General features: G+C 64.9%; 7 protein-coding genes across 7 annotated transcripts; 3 read left to right on the top strand and 4 right to left on the bottom strand.

Moving 5' to 3' along the window:
• Positions 1-898: 898 nt before the first annotated feature.
• On the bottom strand, positions 899-1381 carry EMIHUDRAFT_370486 (hypothetical protein; the record flags this gene model as incomplete). The annotated part of the gene is made up of 1 exon (XM_005768473.1): positions 899-1381. A coding segment is annotated over one exon (483 nt), but the record flags the coding sequence as incomplete, so codon positions are not given.
• A 2036-nt stretch (positions 1382-3417) lies between these two features.
• Positions 3418-4142, top strand: EMIHUDRAFT_245351 (hypothetical protein; the record flags this gene model as incomplete). The annotated part of the gene is made up of 3 exons (XM_005768472.1): positions 3418-3627; positions 3698-3955; positions 4035-4142. 3 exons carry the CDS (start codon positions 3418-3420, stop codon positions 4140-4142), a joined length of 576 nt encoding a protein of 191 aa, XP_005768529.1.
• A 283-nt stretch (positions 4143-4425) lies between these two features.
• On the bottom strand, positions 4426-5331 carry EMIHUDRAFT_76107 (hypothetical protein; the record flags this gene model as incomplete). The annotated part of the gene is made up of 1 exon (XM_005768471.1): positions 4426-5331. One exon carries the CDS (start codon positions 5329-5331, stop codon positions 4426-4428), a length of 906 nt encoding a protein of 301 aa, XP_005768528.1.
• Positions 5332-6812: 1481 nt separating this feature from the next.
• On the top strand, positions 6813-8307 carry EMIHUDRAFT_459213 (hypothetical protein). Its single transcript, XM_005768470.1, has 7 exons — positions 6813-6824; positions 6940-7151; positions 7232-7361; positions 7548-7575; positions 7666-7760; positions 7835-7891; positions 7967-8307. The coding sequence occupies exons 2-7, from the start codon at positions 7096-7098 to the stop codon at positions 8123-8125; spliced, it is 525 nt and encodes a 174-aa protein (XP_005768527.1). The 5' UTR covers positions 6813-6824; positions 6940-7095; the 3' UTR covers positions 8126-8307.
• A 244-nt stretch (positions 8308-8551) lies between these two features.
• On the bottom strand, positions 8552-11840 carry EMIHUDRAFT_119147 (hypothetical protein; the record flags this gene model as incomplete). The annotated part of the gene is made up of 6 exons (XM_005768469.1): positions 8552-8883; positions 9148-9199; positions 10199-10453; positions 10524-10682; positions 10961-11064; positions 11372-11840. 6 exons carry the CDS (start codon positions 11838-11840, stop codon positions 8552-8554), a joined length of 1371 nt encoding a protein of 456 aa, XP_005768526.1.
• Positions 11841-12514: 674 nt separating this feature from the next.
• On the top strand, positions 12515-13799 carry EMIHUDRAFT_245345 (hypothetical protein; the record flags this gene model as incomplete). Its single annotated transcript, XM_005768468.1, has 5 exons — positions 12515-12587; positions 13048-13298; positions 13369-13566; positions 13607-13709; positions 13783-13799. 5 exons carry the CDS (start codon positions 12515-12517, stop codon positions 13797-13799), a joined length of 642 nt encoding a protein of 213 aa, XP_005768525.1.
• A 169-nt stretch (positions 13800-13968) lies between these two features.
• Positions 13969-15509, bottom strand: EMIHUDRAFT_245344 (hypothetical protein; the record flags this gene model as incomplete). The annotated part of the gene is made up of 3 exons (XM_005768467.1): positions 13969-14151; positions 14226-15098; positions 15180-15509. The coding sequence occupies 3 exons, from the start codon at positions 15507-15509 to the stop codon at positions 13969-13971; spliced, it is 1386 nt and encodes a 461-aa protein (XP_005768524.1).
• Between the last annotated feature and the right edge of the window lie 2645 nt (positions 15510-18154).

The raw sequence follows: 18154 nt of genomic DNA, 5'->3' as shown, positions 1-18154 counted from the left end.
GCAGGCGCGCCGCAGGCGAAGCGCTCTCGCGGGGCCTTGCGTCGTCCCACCTCGCGAGCCCTCGCGGGGCCACGGTCGTACGTTTACCTCCCCTCACGTGGGCTCCGTTTACCTCCGGCGGTCTGAGACAGGTTTACCTTTACCTGAGGCCCCACACGCCAGCCCTACCTCTCTACCTGGAACCTGCGCACCCGGCCCTCCGGGCCGATCGCGTCCCTGACTAGTCAGTGTCTCGACCCCCCCCCCCCCCCCACCCGCCACAGCGCCACAGGCCGCCGCGCCGCGCGCCAGCGCCAGCGGCGCTGCGGCAGCGGCCGCCAGCGCCACCCGCCACGCCACCCCGCACCCGGACCCGACCCCCCGACCCCCCGAGCCCGACGAGGCGCCCCCAATCTCGCCGGCACTCTGTTGACTTTGTGAGGGCGGCCGACACGACCGCACCACCCCTCTCATTATACAAGGTTGAGCGCCACGCACAGAGAGAGGGTACTCGGGGTCCGCGCCGGCCGCCGGGGGAGCGGCGGGTGGTCCGAGCGCGGGGAGAGGCGATCACGCGCCATGTCGCGCGCTCGCGTGTTCTCTGTTCTGTCTGGCTATGCTGCCGGAGCGCAAGTGGCCCTGGTTCTTAGGCGGCCGAAGGCGGAGGGTACTCCTTGATGCGGCGATCGAGGCGCGCTCGGTTCTCGGTGATCTGCTTCACCATGTGCTCGGTGTAGCCAGGGTCTCCCGGACCAGGCTCCGCCGACGCCGGTTCCACCCACTTCTTCGGGTGCGAGCGCTCGGCGGCGGTGAGCTCCTTCGCCAGGCTGAGGTGCCCAGAGCGGTGCGCTGCCACTGCGGCGGTGCCAGTCGTGTCGTAGATGGTCGGGTCAGCGCCGGCCGCGAGCAGCATGCGCACAACTTTCGTGTCGCCTCGGGCCGCAGCCGTCATCAAGGTGCTGTCGCCGCTCGCGCCGAGAGCGTTGACGATTGCGCCAGCGTCAAGCAGGAGCTTGCAGATCGCCTCGTTCTGCACGTCGTGGAGCGGTGTCTGATCGTAGTCGCCGAACGAGCTGCTCAGGTTGACGTCAGCGCCATGGGCGAGAAGGATCTCGCACATGGACTGGTGGTTGCAAACGACGGCGTGGTGGAGTGGCGAAAACTTGTCCGACTGGAATTCGACGAGCCCGTTGGGGTAGTAGCCTTGCTCGAGCATCCGCACGACCTCGGCCTCCCAGCCTCCGTCCGGAGCCGGCCAGTCGGGCATGGGCATGTCGCCATTGGTCTCGCCGACCGCTGCGGCAGCGACCTGGACGAACTTAAAATTGCGCTTCTGGAAGTCCGTGACGCGGTCGAAGAACGCCTGCTCCTCTGCGTCCTCGCGCGCAGGGGGGTGGGACATTGAGACCGGTCATGAATGAGTGCGCGACACGCATGTTGCGAGCGGCGTTGTTGATGTTTTGCGCGTCGCCACAGACGGCGGCGCGCGAGAGCTGTTGCGAGTGGTGCTGGGCGAAGCCCCGGGCGCTGCCGGAGGCTGTGCCGTAGTCGGTGCGGTCGACGGCGCTCGGGCTTCCCACCTCTTTTGGCGAAGTTGAAGATGATTCTCTTGGTCGGCGGCGCGATGCCGCCCTGGCTTTCGACGAGACAAATTTTGACGATTCCGTTCTTGACATGGAGCGCGTCGTAGTACTGTCCCTTGTGCTCTTTGACCCAGCCTTTGCCGGTCGCATGGACGAGCGGGCCCTGTGACTTGTGGCCGCGCTCTTTGCACCCAAGAACCTTGAGCAAGGTTTGGTCGAGGGTGCCGCCGAAACCAAATTTGTGGCCCAGTGACGCACAGCATCCGCCGTGTGCCGCCGAGCCCTGCCCAGCCTGCCTCGTCTTTGTGAGGGCGCTGGCACCTTGACTTCGTAGTGGACACCACGCTGGGACTGCAGGTCCCCGCCGATCTCACACATGTCGGTGACGTGCCCCTCATTGAGATGAAAAGTCGTCTGAGGGTTCGCCTTGTCACCGAGCACGAGCTTGCCGCAGGCTCGTGCACGGACCATGTTGGCCGCCGCATACATGGTGCCGTTGTGACGAATGTTGTGCTCGCACGGAATGTCCTTCGATCCGTTTGCAAGCTGGTCGCCCTTCCGCATACCGATGGTGACTGTCTCACCAGCCGCCTCCTTGGCGTCGTACACGTACTTGGCGCTGGAAATGTAGTAGCCGTGGCGGCGCTGTCGCCGTGGCAAAAACCTCCGAGGTGATTTTGGAGGAGTGCCGGCCGTCGGGGCAGAGGTCGAGCCACGCTCCCGAGGCGAACTGAGAGACGGCGATGAAGCGTGTCGCCTCCCGATGTTTGACGCCGTTCGGGTCGTCCATCTCAGCATCCAGCCGCTCGCAGGCGGCGAGGCAGCGAAGCCACCGCTCGTGCGACGCAATCTGAGCGAGCGTGCCCTGTTTAGGGACTGGAGAAGTGCTCTGCTCAGAGTAGAGGTCGGAGACGGGCGGCATCTTGCTAACGAGCGGGAGGCCGGAGGGACGGACGTAGTACCCAAGGTTGTAGTTGTTGACCATCCCAAAGTCGACATGCTTGGCCCGGGCGCGGTAGACGCCCCAGAGCTTGATGCAGCGGTCGCGGATGGAATTGTAGTATTTGTTGAAGTAGACGAGCAGAGGTGGTTGCACGAGGGGCGGTGCGCCGCCGCCAGCGAGGGCGTGGCCCTGGTAGGCCGGCCTGTCACGTAGCGATGGCCAGACGGCGAGGAAGGCGGCGACGAAGTTCACACTTGCACGACAACGCGTGGACTGGCGCGGACTGGACACACCGGCACACTCGCAAAAGAAAAGAGCTGAGTTTTGAATCAAAATCACCCGAATGCCACGTTCGGATCGCTCCTCATCGCAAACCCTGTCAGCAGTTCACCCTCGGGTATGTTCGTAAGAGCTACATACACTGAAAACAACAATGAGCGCGCGCGAGTCGTAAATGATCGCTGTCGGGTAGTAATAAAGCACCCGGAGATACGAAACGAAAATTGATGGGCTTGCCCATCCCGGAGTGGTTCGACCCCACATAAATCCGAGACGGTGACGGGATGCTGTCGTACGGTGATCTCAGGCCCAGTGAGGTAGTGCATCTGACTATCCCGGATCCTGCTGAACAAGTTTTGTAGCTCGATCGGTCACACCGCCATCGCCGTCGGGGAGAGGGGGGACGATACTGCTCTGGCAGCGTGCACCTCGATCCTGTACCGTGTTTGTTATGACCCCCCCCCGATGAACACACCAGTGAGGGAGGGCGAGACGATCGAGGGGTCCCGTACCATGCGGAATCGACCCTATCCAGTGCTCAAGTGCTCAAGCACCCGGGAACCCGGCCGTCGGCGGGGGACGCACGACTGGCCAACTCTCGGCGTCCGATCAGCGATGCTGACTCCTCGCGCAATGCTGCGGACCTCTTGCTTCGTCGGCGTCGAGATGACCCTCGGTGACCTGATCTGCCAATCACTTGAGGGTGCAACCTCATTCGACGCCGGCCGCTCCGCCGCTGTCGGCGCCGCTGGCTTCACCGCAACCGCTCCGGTCGTGCATATGTGCCTCGTCGGGCTCGAGCGGACCTTGCCCGGGAATTCAGTTAGCGCCGTGCTGGGAAAGGTGCTGGCACAGCTCCGTGGCTGACGACCGACGCCCGCGCTCCTGTCAGCGACGCGAACGGCCACCGCAGGTAGCTCTCGACTGCGCCATCATGCCGCTCCCCATTGGCGCCACGCTCTTCGGGATCGGTGTCTACCGCGGCTCGAGCGTCGAGGACGCGGCGAGGAGCACCCGGGAAGAGGTAGGCCAGTCGTGGTCGTCGGGGATGCTATTTTGGGGGCCTGTCAATTTACTTCGCTTCCGTTTTGTGCCGCTTGAGTGGCGAGCTCCTATCGGGAGCCTCGCTGCCGCTGTGTGGGGGGTCTACCTCTCGGCCGTAGCCAACAAGGTGGCGGCGCGCCCAGCCCATCCCCTCTTCTCTTCCGCTCGTAGTCCTCGCCCTAACCACTTCCTCACGCAACACGCAGGCACACGCCGGCGGGTCTGTTCCTGCGGAGATAGACCAGCTGCACCAGCACGAGGTGCACAAGAAGCTCAGTCGCGTGGCGACGAGGATTGCCACGGCGGCCTTTTAAATGGCGCTGCAGCTCTTTGTTGCACGGACATCTCGTCTCTCATCATGAGCTGTGAGCTGTGAGCTGTGTGAGCTGAGGCCATTGTGTATGTGAGAGGGTCCGCCGAGCTTTTACGTAAAGGAGACCGCTTCGCGCGCTCACTTGAGACACACACACACCTCCACACCCCCTGGCACACAGCGCGCTGGTCGGGTGTGTCTGGCGTCATTCTTCAACAAAAGGTCGGAAGGATCACACACGACGTTTCTCCGCACACGTTGAACATTGTATCACTCACATCAGTTCACGCCACCTTGGCATCCTTCCCACCGCCGCGCACAAACCACGGCGCCAGGAGCGGCGTGCGCCTCTGGTATGCACGGTAGAGAGTTGCGCGCTCGGGGCGGCGCAGCATGCGTGCCTCGATGAGCGGCAGCGTGGCCAGCGTGTCGATCGGGTGGTTGAAGCACACGCCAAAGGCCACAGCCCAGCAATGAGGGCCGCCGGCCACAAAACCTGACCACCCACCCGCTGCTGCGACGGCGGAGCTCAAGATACCGATCCACCAAAGCTGCTCTCCAAAGTGGTTTGGGTGTCGCGAGAACCGCCAGAGGCCGCTGTCGAGGAGGAGCGGCTTGTCGGGCGACTGCATGTAGGCGAAGAGCTGGTTGTCAGCGACGAGACCGACACAGATGCCCGTGAGGCAGAGGGACGCGGCCAGTGCGTCGAACCGGTTGAGGGAGGCGCCCGATGCCGCCATCGCTGGCTGCAGCGGCATCGTCAAGCCGACGAGCATGCAGTGCTGCGCGACGCAGACGGCGAAGAACTGGCTGATGACAAACCAGCGTCCGTGCTCGCGTCGCATGTCATTGTACCGCCAGTCCTCCCGATCCCCAAACTGGTAGCCCTCCCGGCGCAGGTAGTTGTGCATCAGCCGCGTCGCCCACACAAGCAGCAACCCAAGGACGAGGTATGCGCGCGGGTGTTGCGGCACGCCTTCGTCCCAGCCGGCGTCCGGGTGTGAGAAGAAGAAGAGCGAGATGCACACCGGGATGAGCTGCCAGTGCGGGTCAATGAGCCACGTTGAGCCCTGGAGGAGGTAGATGAGGTAGAAGCCGACGTCGACAACGACAAAGTAGATTAGGTTGACGCACAGGCGGGGATGGGACGCGTAGACATCGCACGCCACGCTGGAGGGTGGTGCAAACATAGACGAGGCATCGGCGGGCAGAGCAGCAAGCCACCGCCGAGCGAGTGCGAGCCCGGACTCACCGCTCGTCGGCGTCTCCGCCGGACAGCGGCGGTGGAGCACAGCCACGTAGAGGGCCGGCGGGACGCAGACGCCGACCATGAGCAGGAAGTTGGCAAGAGAGCGCATCCGATGATCGGTGGCCGAGATCAGAGGACGCTTCGCGGCGTGGCTGCTGCGGCGGCGACGGGGGAGGTGAGGGCGGTGCGGAGCCAAGGCCCCCGGGTTTTCTTTTTTTATCGTTTTGGAGACGGAACAGTAGGGGGTTGTGCACTCTCTGAAGCCTCAGACCCCCCTCTGTGAGGACGGGTCGGACCCCAGGCTTGGCGGCACAGAGGGTTTGACTCTGACTCTGTGCCGCCTCTGTGGCCTCTCTTGGCTGATTTTGGCCTCAGAGGGTCCCCGGCCGAGGGTCTGTCTTGGCGCGGCACAGAGGGCTTTGACCTCAGAGGGTTGCCCCCTCACGGCAGAGGCGAGAGCCCCGGGCGGAGGCCGGAGCTGCCTAGCCCTCCACGAATGGCGCTGACCAGAGAGAGAGATTTTTATGAACCAACAAGAAAATCACGACTCTCACCAGTGATTTGGGCTCTGACCAGTGAGGGCGGGGAGGGGTGGTAGCATTATCACTTAAGCAAAAACTGTTAGAGTTGTTTGGTATTGCTAAAAATCTCTCTCTTTAAGCAGCGAGCATGACCAAGGCGCTACGCTATGCTCGAGCGCCCGGCACCACACCACACGCTTACTGTTGCTGCAGGCTCACAGCGCCCGCGCCGAGCCCTGCGCGACAGCTTCGCGCGGCCCGCGGCGCCGACCCGTCAACTTGAGAATGTGCTTGGAGCGGCCGCCCGAGCGCAACGCAGCCGAGAGTCGAGAGATAAAATCACCGCAAGAGACTAGACTCTAGAGAGAGTCAGGCCGCCCGCAAGAGAGTCAGTCAGCTGTCAGGCCGCGCACAGCGCGAACTCCTCGCCGTACTGAGCCTAGCGCAGCGCGAACTCGCCGTCTGAGCCTAGCGCAGCGCGAACTCGCTCCTGTTCATAGCACTCCCTTTGCTGCCACTCATAAAATCGTTGGGTCGCTTCAGTTCACGAAGTCCCCCCGTGGGCCGACCCTCCGATTTTATGAGAAGAGAACAAAGGGAGTGTGTTCATAGCAGCAGGATTGGCTTTCTTTATTTCGGCACCAACCTTGGGATGCTTTGCGCCGGCTTCCTCGCCGTCGGGTGGCCAGACCTCGACTTTGGGAGCTTGATATCGGCGGCCGAGAACGCCACGCTCAATGGGCTCGATGAGGTAAATAAGGTCGCCGAGGAGTACCTGAAAAAGGCGCCGCCGCCACCTCCGCGCAAGATGTGGAATGACCCGACGGCGGGCTCGTCGGCTAGCGCGGAGGCTGAGGAGAGCGCGTGGCCGCGCACAAAGGCCACCGGAGAGCTGCTGGTCGATGTGTACGAGGCGAAGAGAGGATGAGAGGGACAGGGAGGGGGAGAGAGAGGGACTGAGCGAGCGGGAGAGGCGAGAGGACTCCTCGCAGCTCCGGCCGACCTGGTCCGGCCTGCCCTCACCCCAGGCGAACGAGCCTCCGGTAGCGAGGCTACCAACGAGCCAGCCGCCCGCGGAGTGGGAGCGCCTCTGGAAGGGCTCCGACTGGCTCTGCACCGAGGTGGGCGGCGACTGGAGCGCCTTCCTGTACGCGCAGGGCGTGAGCTGGTTGCTCGTTAATGCGATGGGTGCGACGAACTGGGGCGTGGGCTCGGAGATGAAGCTGCACATGCCCAGCTGGCGCGCGAGCGGGCCACACGCCGGCCCGCCGCCGCCGCGACTCGACGCCGCCGCTGAAGCCTCGCGCCTCCCTCTTGCAGGCGCGAGATGCATGGAGAAGCCTTCATGCGGGGGCTCCCGTCCGTACCCGGCGTCGACACGCACCAGTGGCAGCACTACTACTACGACTGGCAGCCGTACGTCGCCTCCATCCCGCTCGCCCCCGACCAGGCGAATGGCGTGATCATCCGCAGTGCCGCCACAAGCCGCCACCCAGAACGCCACACCGTTCGCACACGCGCGCACGCGCGCACGCGCGCGCTCTCTCGCGCAGCCGCACGGCCCGTCCGAGGCCCGTTGCAGGCGGCCCTGCCCCCCGCCGCCTTCCCACCCCGACCCCCTCTCGACCCCGGCCAGGCGTGGCGCGGCCCATGGCTCGAGGACGGTACGCCCGCGGGCCGTCTCGAGGTCTCTAGGGGCCGCGACTCTCGACCCCTCGCCGAGAGGCGGCCTTCTGCCCCGCCCCCTCCCTTAGGCACGCAGTGGATCGTCATGTCGGGCGCGCACGGCGCGTGGCAGTACCGCACGCAGCAGGGCCTCTCCGAGGACGGCACCACCTTTTGGAGCAAGGCGCGGGGCGCCGGCGGGGCGAGGTGGCCTGGCCGCCCGGCCGTGTAGGAGGCCGCCGCGGCGCGCCGCCGTAGGCGACCATGCTGCCCGACGGCATCTCCGTCTCGCGAAACTTCAAGCGGCTGGGCAATGTGGCCGGCCGCCACCGTCGCAGCGCCGCCCGCCCGCACTCTCTTCGCTGAGAGAGGCCCTCGCTCTCCGCCCAGGTCACCGACGCCGAGCTGCAGTCCATCCGCAGCGCGCAAGCCTCCTCCGGCCTGATGGCGGCGGGCGCAGCCTCGGGCGTCGCCGCACTGCTGGGAGGCGCCTACTACGCCTACAAAAAGCTGCGCCCCCCAAAGGTGCCGCTCGCGCAGCAGCTGTGAGAGGGGAGTGGCGACCCAACGACCAACCACGCCCCGGACGCGCCCTCACCGCGAGCGCGACACCGCTGCCCGCTGTCAAGTCAGACATCCAATCATCAAAAGACAAAACGCGCGTTCATGAGTATACGATGATCATTCATCACGCGATCCACTGCGTGTGAGTACGAAGATATTTATCAAAACCCCGCGCGAAACCCGAAACGAGCTACGAGGGCGCGCACACACCACACGGCACGCATGCGGGTGAGGGGTGTGCACTGGCCAGTGCGCAGTGGCCACTGCTCTCTACTGCGACCGTGCCTCGGCGCTCGGGTACGGCTCTAAGTGTTCCAACTACGCTCTACGGCTCTACGGCCTCGAGAAGTCCTGTGTGTATCCAACGTGCAAGTCGCTGATTGATGTACTCTGCGCGCTCTCTCCACCTCCTCACTCGAAGTTGGGGTGGAGAACCCAGCCGTTTTTCTCCTTGAGATTGCGGTCGAACTCCTGCTGCTGCTTCGTCGAGAGCGACGAGTACTTGACCGGCACAGCCTTCGTCACCTTGCAGTTGCCCTTCTTCTTGGGGCAATCGGTGCTCGAGTGCGTAGCTGAACTGCCTGCAAGCACGCCGGGCGTCGCCTTGACGGCGCCTGTGTGGCCGCACGAGAAGAGCACCGCCACCGCAAGAGTCGACGAGCCGCCATTTCCCGCGTACGCGTAGCTCGATTCGCCTCCGCTCGCGCGCCCCACTCCCTTGGCATCCGGATCGCCCGAAGCACCTGAGGGCGGAGCGTGAGGCTGTTAGCAGCGGAGTCAGAGTCGGAGGCGAGGTGCGTGGGTTGTAAATACGCCACACGTGGGGCGGAAATGGCGTGCGTGAGGCGGGCGCACGTGAGGCGGGTGAGAAGAGCGAGAGAGCGAGAGCGAGAGCGAGAGAGAGCGCGCGAGAGAGAGAGAGAGAAAGCGAGCGAGGTGTGTGTGGAGGGCGGGGGCGGAGGGGGCGGGGAGGGCACGCGTTGGCAAGCGCGGCGGGCGCGGCGCACCGCCCTCGCTCTTGCCCTTCACGGTGCCCTTGGAGGTCTTCCCGCTGGCCAGCTAGGAGCGCGCGCGTTTCACAAAGAGCCGTTTCCCCGCCCTCGCTCGCATATTTACGCGGCTACGCGGGGCATCGTGCGGGTGGATCAGCTAACGTCAGCTTGTCAGGCGAGGTCGTCCCTTTCAGTGTGCATCAAGTTCATGATCACGTATAATTAGGTGTTCGAGGGGCGGACGACGGGGATCGGCGCCTTACAACCGAAAAAAACAAAAAAACTTCTTTCCGCGTGCACGCGCCAACGCCCGACAAGCATGTTGGAGGCATTCCCTCCCATCCCTCCCTCTGTGTCTTTGTGTTCACCGTCAAAGTTTTTACATCATGAATGACATCACAGAGCCTCTGTGAAGAATGTGGAGTACGCAATAGTCTCCGCGCTCAGCGGCAGCGACTGGAGCGTTGGAGCGTTGTTTCTTCCGCCGCCACCGCCATGAAATGAGAGGAGGAGAGAGCGATCGCTCTTCTCCGGCGTAGATAGGAGGGGCTGGCGTCTGGGGACTGGGCGGGTCACGCCACCGTCACCGTGCGAGACTCTCAGCTATGCCCTATGGCTATAATAGCGCCGTGACAGAGCTCACGCAGGGGCCAGGGCTAAAGCCGTTGGGGCGTAGCCGAAGCCCAAGGGCCGCGAGAGATATCAGATATTTTCGGTTGGGGTTGAAGAGTATAGCGTATAGATCTATGATAGGCAGGAACCGCCCCCCCCCCCCCCCCGCACAGCGCACTCGCCACTCGCGCGCCGCGTAGTGTGTAGTGTCGAGCTCGAGGGTAGCGTTTCTTCTTTTATAAATATAATGCCGGAAATTGGGCAGACCGAGACCAGACGCAGAGCTAGTGGTTCTGTGGCTGAAACTTAAGTGTGTCTTGTGTCTACCTATCCGACTGCGGACGGTGTACTCTACATGGAAGTCAGGGCACCCGAGTGTTGGCTAGCCGTGCTGTGTCAGTCAGTGTCAGAGCGCCGCCCTCGCTTGCCGCCCCTCCGCCACGGCGCCCTCCACCAGCTCCTCGAGCCGCGCGCCGAATGAGACTGAGTCGTCAAAGGTCTCGACCTGCTGCAGCGGCGTCTCGTCGACACAGGCGGCTTCGTCGGCCGCGCACCCCGTCGTGCAGCCCAGAGGGGCGGCCTGCTCGCGCCCCTGCCCAAACCCACCGGCCGAGCCCTCTCCCTCAAGCTCTCCCTCCGCCCCACGCTCCGCCGCCGCGCCGCGCCGCTGCGCCAGCAGGCGGCTGAGGCTGGTCGTGGCGGCGGACACCTGTTCACAAGCAGAGGTCTGAAGACGCGTCGCCGCAAGAGGCTGAGAGACGTCTTGAGGCGGCGGGCACGTCCGATCCGCCGCAATCCTCTCCGCCGCCCGGCCAAGACGCGTCGCACGCGTCGCCCGCCCACGCGCACTCCACGTCGCCACCGGCGGGATCGCGAAAGGGCCGTCGCCCGCCGAGGCTGCCGCTGAGGCGGGAGAAGCCGGCGATGCGCGCGCTCGCCTTGGAGGAGCACCGCGCGTGGTTCCGCGGTGTGTGGCCGGTGTCTGCCCCGCGCTGAGTCAGAGTCGAGGGCGGTAGCTGAGCGGTTGGTCGCGCTACTGCCTACGCTCATCTCGTGCGCTGGCATGGTTTTTGGCGTGTGTGTGTGTGTGTGTGTGCTCTGTGTGTGTGCTCTGTGTGTGTGCGTGCGTGCGTGCGTGCGTGCGTGCGTGCGTGTGTGTGTGTGTGTGTGTGTGTGTGTGTGTGTGTGTGTGTGTGTAGGCTTGTGCGGTGATGACTGTGTCGCGAGCCTGGTAGAGGCTGCTGCGGGCCCACAACGCCGCCTGGTGGCCGCGCTCGCCGGGCGACCTGTCCCGGCGACCCAGGCCTCCGAGGGCGAAGCCTGGAGGGTGCGGAGCCATGAAGTGAGTGAGTGAGTGAGTGAGTGTGTGAGTGAGTTGTGTGTGTGTGTGTGTGTGTGTGTGTGTGTGTGTGTGTGTGTGTGTGTGTGGTGTCACCTCTCTGCCACACGCCCCCCCGCCCAGCGTTTGCACGCCGGACGCCAGCGTATTGGGCAGCGGCGGCGCAGCAGCAGGAGAGGAGTGCGATGGCAAAGAGCACCGACCCCACGTGGTGGCTGCGTGCTCTTGCTCCGGCTCCTCTGCAGCGTGCACTGCATTGACGGTCCACGCAGCTGTAGCTCAGCATACCTCCGACACCGATGCCGAGGGTGGTGGCTGAGCAGCCAATCCCCGACACCGAGGGAGTACCACTCTCTTTGCAGTCGCTGTCGGCTGCACATGCAGACAACGGTGGTGATTGCGGAGCCGGCGGCGGCGGCGAGGGCGAGGGCGGTGGAGGCTCCGCGGTCCACAGGCCAATATCGGGTGGCGAGGCGGGCGGAGGCGGCAGCCGCGGCGGTGGTGGCGATACCGGAGGCAGGCGGGGTGGTGACATCGGCGGAGGAAGGGACGGGCATGTTTCGTACAGGCCGAACCCGCAGAAACGGCAGCCCTGCTGGCCGCCAGCGGCGCAGCCGGCGGGCCTCTCCGCTGTGGTGCAACGAGCATCGTAGGCGCACGGCTCTCGCGGGTTTGCGCACATGCAGCGAGGAAGAAGCGCGCGGCTGTTCATGGCCCGCGCGAGGCCACTGAGCGTGAGCAGGAGCACGGCCGTCATGGCCCGCCGTCGTGCGTCGGCTGCTGCGGCCACCGTCGACGGCAGGTGTGATGGCGATCCCCCCGTGAGGAAAGGAGAATTTTGGAAAGTAGATCGGGCGATCACATGCTCCTTGTGGTCCTTGCGCGAGGGGAGCTCGATAGACTCGAGGGGCCAGGATACGCCGCGAGGAGGACGGAGTTGCGCCGAAAGGCGAAAGAAACCGCGAGAACAAGGGACCGGCAGGCGGCGGCGTCGCAGGACGAGGCAGAAGAGAACGACGCGACAGAGGAGGAAATGACAAGGGAGAGAACGACGAGAGTGGGACGACCGCGAGGTGGCATGAAGGTTGCAGCGAGAAGCGGCGAGAGACTGCGAAGAGAGATAGGAAGAGGCAGACTCCCTAGGGTGGGCGACGGCTAGCGCACCACACACCTCTCCTTAAAATCCCTGTGTGGTGGCGGCGTGCCGTCCTCCCATCCCTCCCTTGGGTTGTCTGTTTTCTTTCTTTCTTTCTTTACATGCTCCTTCTCTCACAGCACACTGGCACGACAAGGGCGCGAGGAAAGGAGAAAAGCGGACTGACTCCCCTTGGGTTATTCTTTCTTAACTCCCCTGAGCGTGCCAATTGGGTGAGAACAAGGAAACGCAAACGGCTTCTTTATACGCTTGGCCAGCCCTTGGCGGCAACGCGAATGGCGGCAAGGCCTCTTTGCGCGCCCACCCTCGTCACGCCGAACAACGCAGGCAGTTCGTCACGCGGCGGATGTTGAGCTCTACAGCTCTACAGCGCTCTACAGCGCTCCAGAGCGCTCTACAGCTCTACAGCTCTACAGCGCTCTACACTCTACATCCTCTACACCCTCCCTCAGCAGCCGGCCGGATGATCGGGATCGGGTTACGGGCTAGAGAGCCCTAGCCCTGGGGGGTGCGCGTTCGCAGGGAGAGGGCCGTAAAGTAAACACGGTTCGCCGAGGGTTGGCCCGCGTACCGGGTTTCCCCTTAACTGCGCCCCCTGAGCAAAGTGTTTTCTTTCTTTTTGCGCGGTCGGTCCGCTAGGACCCTGCTGGCTCCTCCGCTTGTGGGCCTGCAACCCTCTGGGTCCTGTCTGTTCCATGGGCAAGCTGACGTGATCTCATGATCCTGTCGCTGAGACCTCTCTCCCTGCCGCCGCGCCATCCCGAGCGTCGCGCACTGCTGCGGCAAATCGACGCTGCGCTCCTCACAGATGGATGGTTTCGGGTTCCAATCGATGAGGAGACGGCCGCCGTCATTGACAATGCGTTTGCCGAAGCCAAGCAGTTTCTGTCGCGGCCTGAGGCCGAGAGACTGGCATACACGCGAGAGCGCGCTCTGGAGCAAGGCTGCGCCGGCTTCACATACCTCCCGGTTGGCGCCGAGCCGCTGTACGATGCGGACGCCGCGACGACCCAGCGCGTGCACTCGCTCAACCTTCATGATTCTCTCTCGGCCGACGAGGTGGAATTCTCTCTGACACAGCCCCGGGCACCAATCCACGTCTCGACATCACGCTCTGCTGGTGACCCAGGTCGACGCCCGGCTGCCCGATCAAACGCCGTCAGATCGGGCCCTCGCGCTTTCCTACCACGCCTGGCCGACCGAGCCGAGCCTCGCGCCGCTGCTGGCGGCGGCGGCCGAGCTTCGTTCGCGGCTGCGTGACTCGCTGTGTGAGCCGCTGCTGCACGCGTTTGCGGCGCGCGCGGCTGCCGAGGAGCAGGCGATGTGGGTGCGGAGTCTGCTCACATTTTGCGTCGGTGGTTCGACAGGCGTTGCTTGGTGGCGAGGAGGAGATGCTGGCGAGGCGGTGCCGCGGGGGGCGGTCGGACAACACCTCGCTGCTACGACTGCTCGAGTACCCGCCTTTGGAAGGTGCGTCGGAGGGCACTTGGGGCGTCTCTGCGCACACCGACTACGAGGTCTTCTCCTTGCTGCACCAAGACAGGCCAGGGCTGCAGCTGAGAGGGCGTGGCGGAGGCTGGCTCTCCGCGCCGCACTCAGCGGAGCGCTGCTGCTTCGTCCTCGTGGGCGACATGCTCGAGCGACTCTCGGCGGGGTACTTCGCTGCCACGCCGCACCGCGTGTTGCCGACTCCGGCCGGGCAGCGAGCGCGCCGCTCGTTCGTTTATTTTCAAGCCTTCGACGAGGAGGAGCCGGTGAGCGCAACCACGCTTGCCGGCGCGCGGCGCACGCCGGTGTCTGCGCCCTTCCTTGCCTGGCTCGAGGCGTTGCCAGAGCAGGCGCGCAGGCGCTTCGCCCACCCAGTCACCCAGCGCGAGTGGACCGAGGCTAAGGACAGCGCCGCGAGCGCGGCCTTGGCCGAGTGCGGGGTAGGGTGAACAAAGAACACATTTAATTGGGGTTGGCCCCGTCCAGGTGCTGGGGCACGCTCTGGTGCTGCGCGGTGTGTCTCACACGGCGATACGAAAGTCCCAGCTCCCACTTTGGCGAGAGGCTGCCGTCCAACTGGCCCCAAAAGCGCTCGTCCGCCGGGCCTGGCTTCAGCGCCTCGTCCATGAGCTCGAACAGCACCACTGCCACGTCGTCGTGGCATCGCGATAGCATCCGGCCAGAGAGCAGATTCTCGTAGTACGTCCTCGAGTTGTTGGTTGTCGCGAGCCTGTCCCAACCGCTCGTGGGCCACCCCGTCTCGCCTACCACGACCCGACCCGCACCCGGCTCGATGCCTGCCTTTGCGAGCGCGAACTTGGTCGCATGTAGCATCATGTCAAGCATCGACGCAGCCTGCTGCACACCGAAGGACGCGTTGGCGTGCGCCGCGTTCCATACCGCCCTGCGGTCCACGTCCGGCGGGTAACGCCACGGCAGGGAAGGGTCCTCGCCCAGCGCAGCAGGCAGGAGCGCGAGGTTTCCTCTCGCAGCGAAGTATGGGAACCAGTTGACCATCACAAAGTCAACGGCGCGGAGCACCTCGACCCACGGCGCGTCGAGTCGCGCCGCCTCGGGCGGGTACGAGTCCTGGACGACGCCGCCAGTGAGGGGAGTCGTGACCATTACGTGCGCAGCGACCTGCGAGTTCCGTATCGCGACCTGCAAGTTCCGTATCGCGCGCAGCATGGTGGGGGGTGACACGGCGGAGGCGGCCTCGTTCGGCTCGTTACCGACGGCGATCGCTATAACACGGCTCACGTTGTTCCCAACTTGGCGCAGTATGTCGACAAGCAGCCGGTCCGCGTGCGCCTGGCTTGAGCTCATGAGCCGCGCCTGGTCGGTGCTCGTCCCTACAATCAACTGCTCCACCTGCCGGTGGGAATCATATTGTCACCACCTGTCGCCTCTCTGGGTGTGGTGCGGAGTGGGGTGGACCCCATTGCCTCGTACCTGCTCGCTCGCGAGGATCTGCTCCACCCACGACGAGGCGGCGCCAGAGTAGGTGCGCACCAGACGGAAAGGAAGCCGCTCGATGAGCGAGGCGGCATTGTCAACCTCAAGGGTGGCGCTCGCGCTGAAGAGGGTGCTCACAGCGACGCCCCAGCGGAGGATCCGGAGCGCGCGAGGATGCTCCGATGCTGTTGGCTCGGACGGACTAGCTGTGTCATGCAGGCAGCAGCCAAGAAGGATGCCGTCGGGGGTCGGGCAGCAGTCGCCATCGATGCCGCTGCAGCCAGAAAAATCAGCGCACCGCGCGGAGCCGGAAGCAAGTGGCGGCATGTCGCAGCACGGTAGGAATGATCCCTCGACTGTCGGGCAGCAGTTGCCGTGCACCTCTGCCGCGCCGCACTCTGGGTGGGCGGAGCAGGATGCGCTGCCCGACAAGGATGAGAGGGCGGGCAGAGGCGCTTCGCGAGACCGCATCGCCAGGATCGCGCCGAGCGCAAACGTCGCGAGGTGTGAGAGGCCAAGACAGATGCCGGAGGAGCGTCCTCGGCTGGCGGAATCGTGCACAGCCACGTAATCGTGAGCGGAGTTGCAACGGCACATGAAACTCGGTGTCGAACCACCAGCCCGACGCGCACTGCAGTTAGCGGGGGACGCGCGATTAGCGGGGATATACGGATCCGGCAATGAAACAAGAATTCAATCAGTTTTCACAATCAAACCCGCCCCACCTTGTTGATTGAGAAGAAATACCTCGTATCGCGCTTTCACAGACCTTGTTATGAAGAAGAAAATCCCCACGTGTTCGTAGGGGCGATGCTGGCAAGTGCATGCCGCACATGCACATGCACAATCATATGCATCTGCATGCGCATGCACATAACATGTTCGCTTTGCCGCTCTCCCCTATCTTCCCACGTACTCCCTCGCACACAAGCACGGGGTTGCTACCAGACAGAAAGAGGTCTAATCGAAAAAACGCGACAGGGGATCGACACGCCGGTCGAGTCCGCGCCGGTCGGCGACACCGCCTCCAGTGGGTGCGGGCCGCCGGTGAGGGGGTCGCCGGTCCCGTTCTGCGCGATGCATTTGGAGCTCGGTCGTGCTGCCCTCGGGGGTGCTGTTGTACGCTGGTTTCGCGTACAACGTCACGCGTTGCTGCGCGGTCGGCCCGCGGTGGGCGCCAAGGCAAGGTAGGGACGGCTTGCTGCTGCCCATTACAACGGCCTGGAGACTGGCGTCTTTCCGCAGGTCCTGCAACCGTGCCCGCAGCTCCTCGACTGGCACGGCGCCAACACGGCCGCCACCAAGGCCTTCGAACACGCCGTCGATCACCTCGCCCATCGCGGCGAGGCGCGGCAATCCCCACTGGGCGAGGAGCGGCGGGAGGGAGCGGTGGAAGTCGGCGCACGAGACAGATCCGTCGCCGTCCTCGTCCCACGAAGCAAGGAGATCGCCGTCAATGGCCACCTGCTCCGCTAGCGCCAGCCGCAGCAAGCCATCGGGCTGGGTCGGCGGCGGCACGGCAGGCCGAGGCGGCGGCACCGTGGGCAGCGACGGTTGTCTCGCCGCATTGGTTGCCCGCTTGGCCGCCGCCGCCGGCGGCCTCAACCGGCCGGACGAGAAGACGGGCTCGGAGCTAGAGCTCGTCAGTGCGACACCCGCTGCCTCCTCGACTGCCGCGTTAGCTGCCGCTTTTGTGTGCGTCGGCTCCAGCGCGCCTCGCTGAGCCTTGCCAGGCTCAACTGTGGCTGGCTGCTTATGCTCTATCTCCCGCACCGGACGATCTTGGAGATTGCGCGTCGCTCGTGTGGTCGCAGTCGGTCGTGTCACCTCCTCGACAATCGTAGCTTGCCGTTGTCGCTTAGTACGCGCAGCGTCAGCCTTCTGCGCGCGCGCTGCCTTAGCGCGTTGCTTTCCCTCTGCGTGTTGCCTCTCCTCCGCAAGCGACGCCTTGGCCCTTGCGCGCCGTTTTGACGCCGCTGCAGCCTCAGCCAGGAGCTTCTGCTTCCTCTCGTCGCTTACCTCGCTCAGTAACCGTGCCCGCAGCTCCTCGACTGGCACGGCGCCAACACGGCCGCCACCAAGGCCTTCGAACACACCGTCGATCACCTCGCCCATCGCGGCGAGGCGCGGCAATCCCCACTGGGCGAGGAGCGGCGGGAGGGAGCGGTGGAAGTCGGCGCACGAGACAGATCCGTCGCCGTCCTCGTCCCACGAAGCAAGGAGATCACCGTCAATGGCCACCTGCTCCGCTAGCGCCAGCCGCAGCAAGCCATCGGGCTGGATCGGCGGCGGCACGGCAGGCCGAGGCGGCGGCACCGTGGGCAGCGACGGTTGTCTCGCCGCATTGGTTGCCCGCTTGGCCGCCGCCGCCGGCGGCCTCAACCGGCCGGACGAGAAGACGGGCTCGGAGCTAGAGCTCGTCAGTGCGACCGAAGGCAAAGTGGATCTCACGGCCCGCGTCGTCGAGCCATGCCCTCTCTCGCGCGCGACAGTGAGTCGACCTTCGTCCCCTCTTCTCTGTGGAAATTTCTCTTCCGCCTGCGTGCCGTCTTTGCTGCAAGCAACGCGACTCAGAGCCTGCCGCTCCTGCCTCTCGTGCGCGGCCGACGCCGCCGCTGCGGCCGCCGCATTCGAGCCCATGACATCGCCTCGCAACTGCCCGGGAGGCGGGCAGGTGGACCGATAGTGCCGCAAACGCCTCCGATCGCGTAGCCCTCGGGAGCCGGCGGCGATTCGAGCGGCAGCACGCCCATGCTCTAGTTCCTGCGGACTCAAGCTCGTGGCGTCCTCTCCCGTCGGACACAATGCAGCATGCTCCTCAGGCATGTTGGCAGCACCCTCGCAGAGCCGCGACTCTATCGTCGCCTGCCGCCCGCGGGTCCCCGTGACGCACTGCCGGACATGGCGACCGCGATGCGCAGCCTGAACCCGCATTGCCGCCTGCTCGTGGCTACGTGACTCCCTCTCGCGAG

Source organism: Emiliania huxleyi (genome assembly GCF_000372725.1).
Source record: "Emiliania huxleyi CCMP1516 unplaced genomic scaffold EMIHUscaffold_457, whole genome shotgun sequence".
In the NCBI taxonomy this organism is placed as follows: domain Eukaryota; phylum Haptophyta; order Isochrysidales; family Noelaerhabdaceae; genus Emiliania; species Emiliania huxleyi.
Note: the sequence above shows the minus strand (reverse complement) of the source record. Positions and strands in the feature narration are given on the sequence as shown.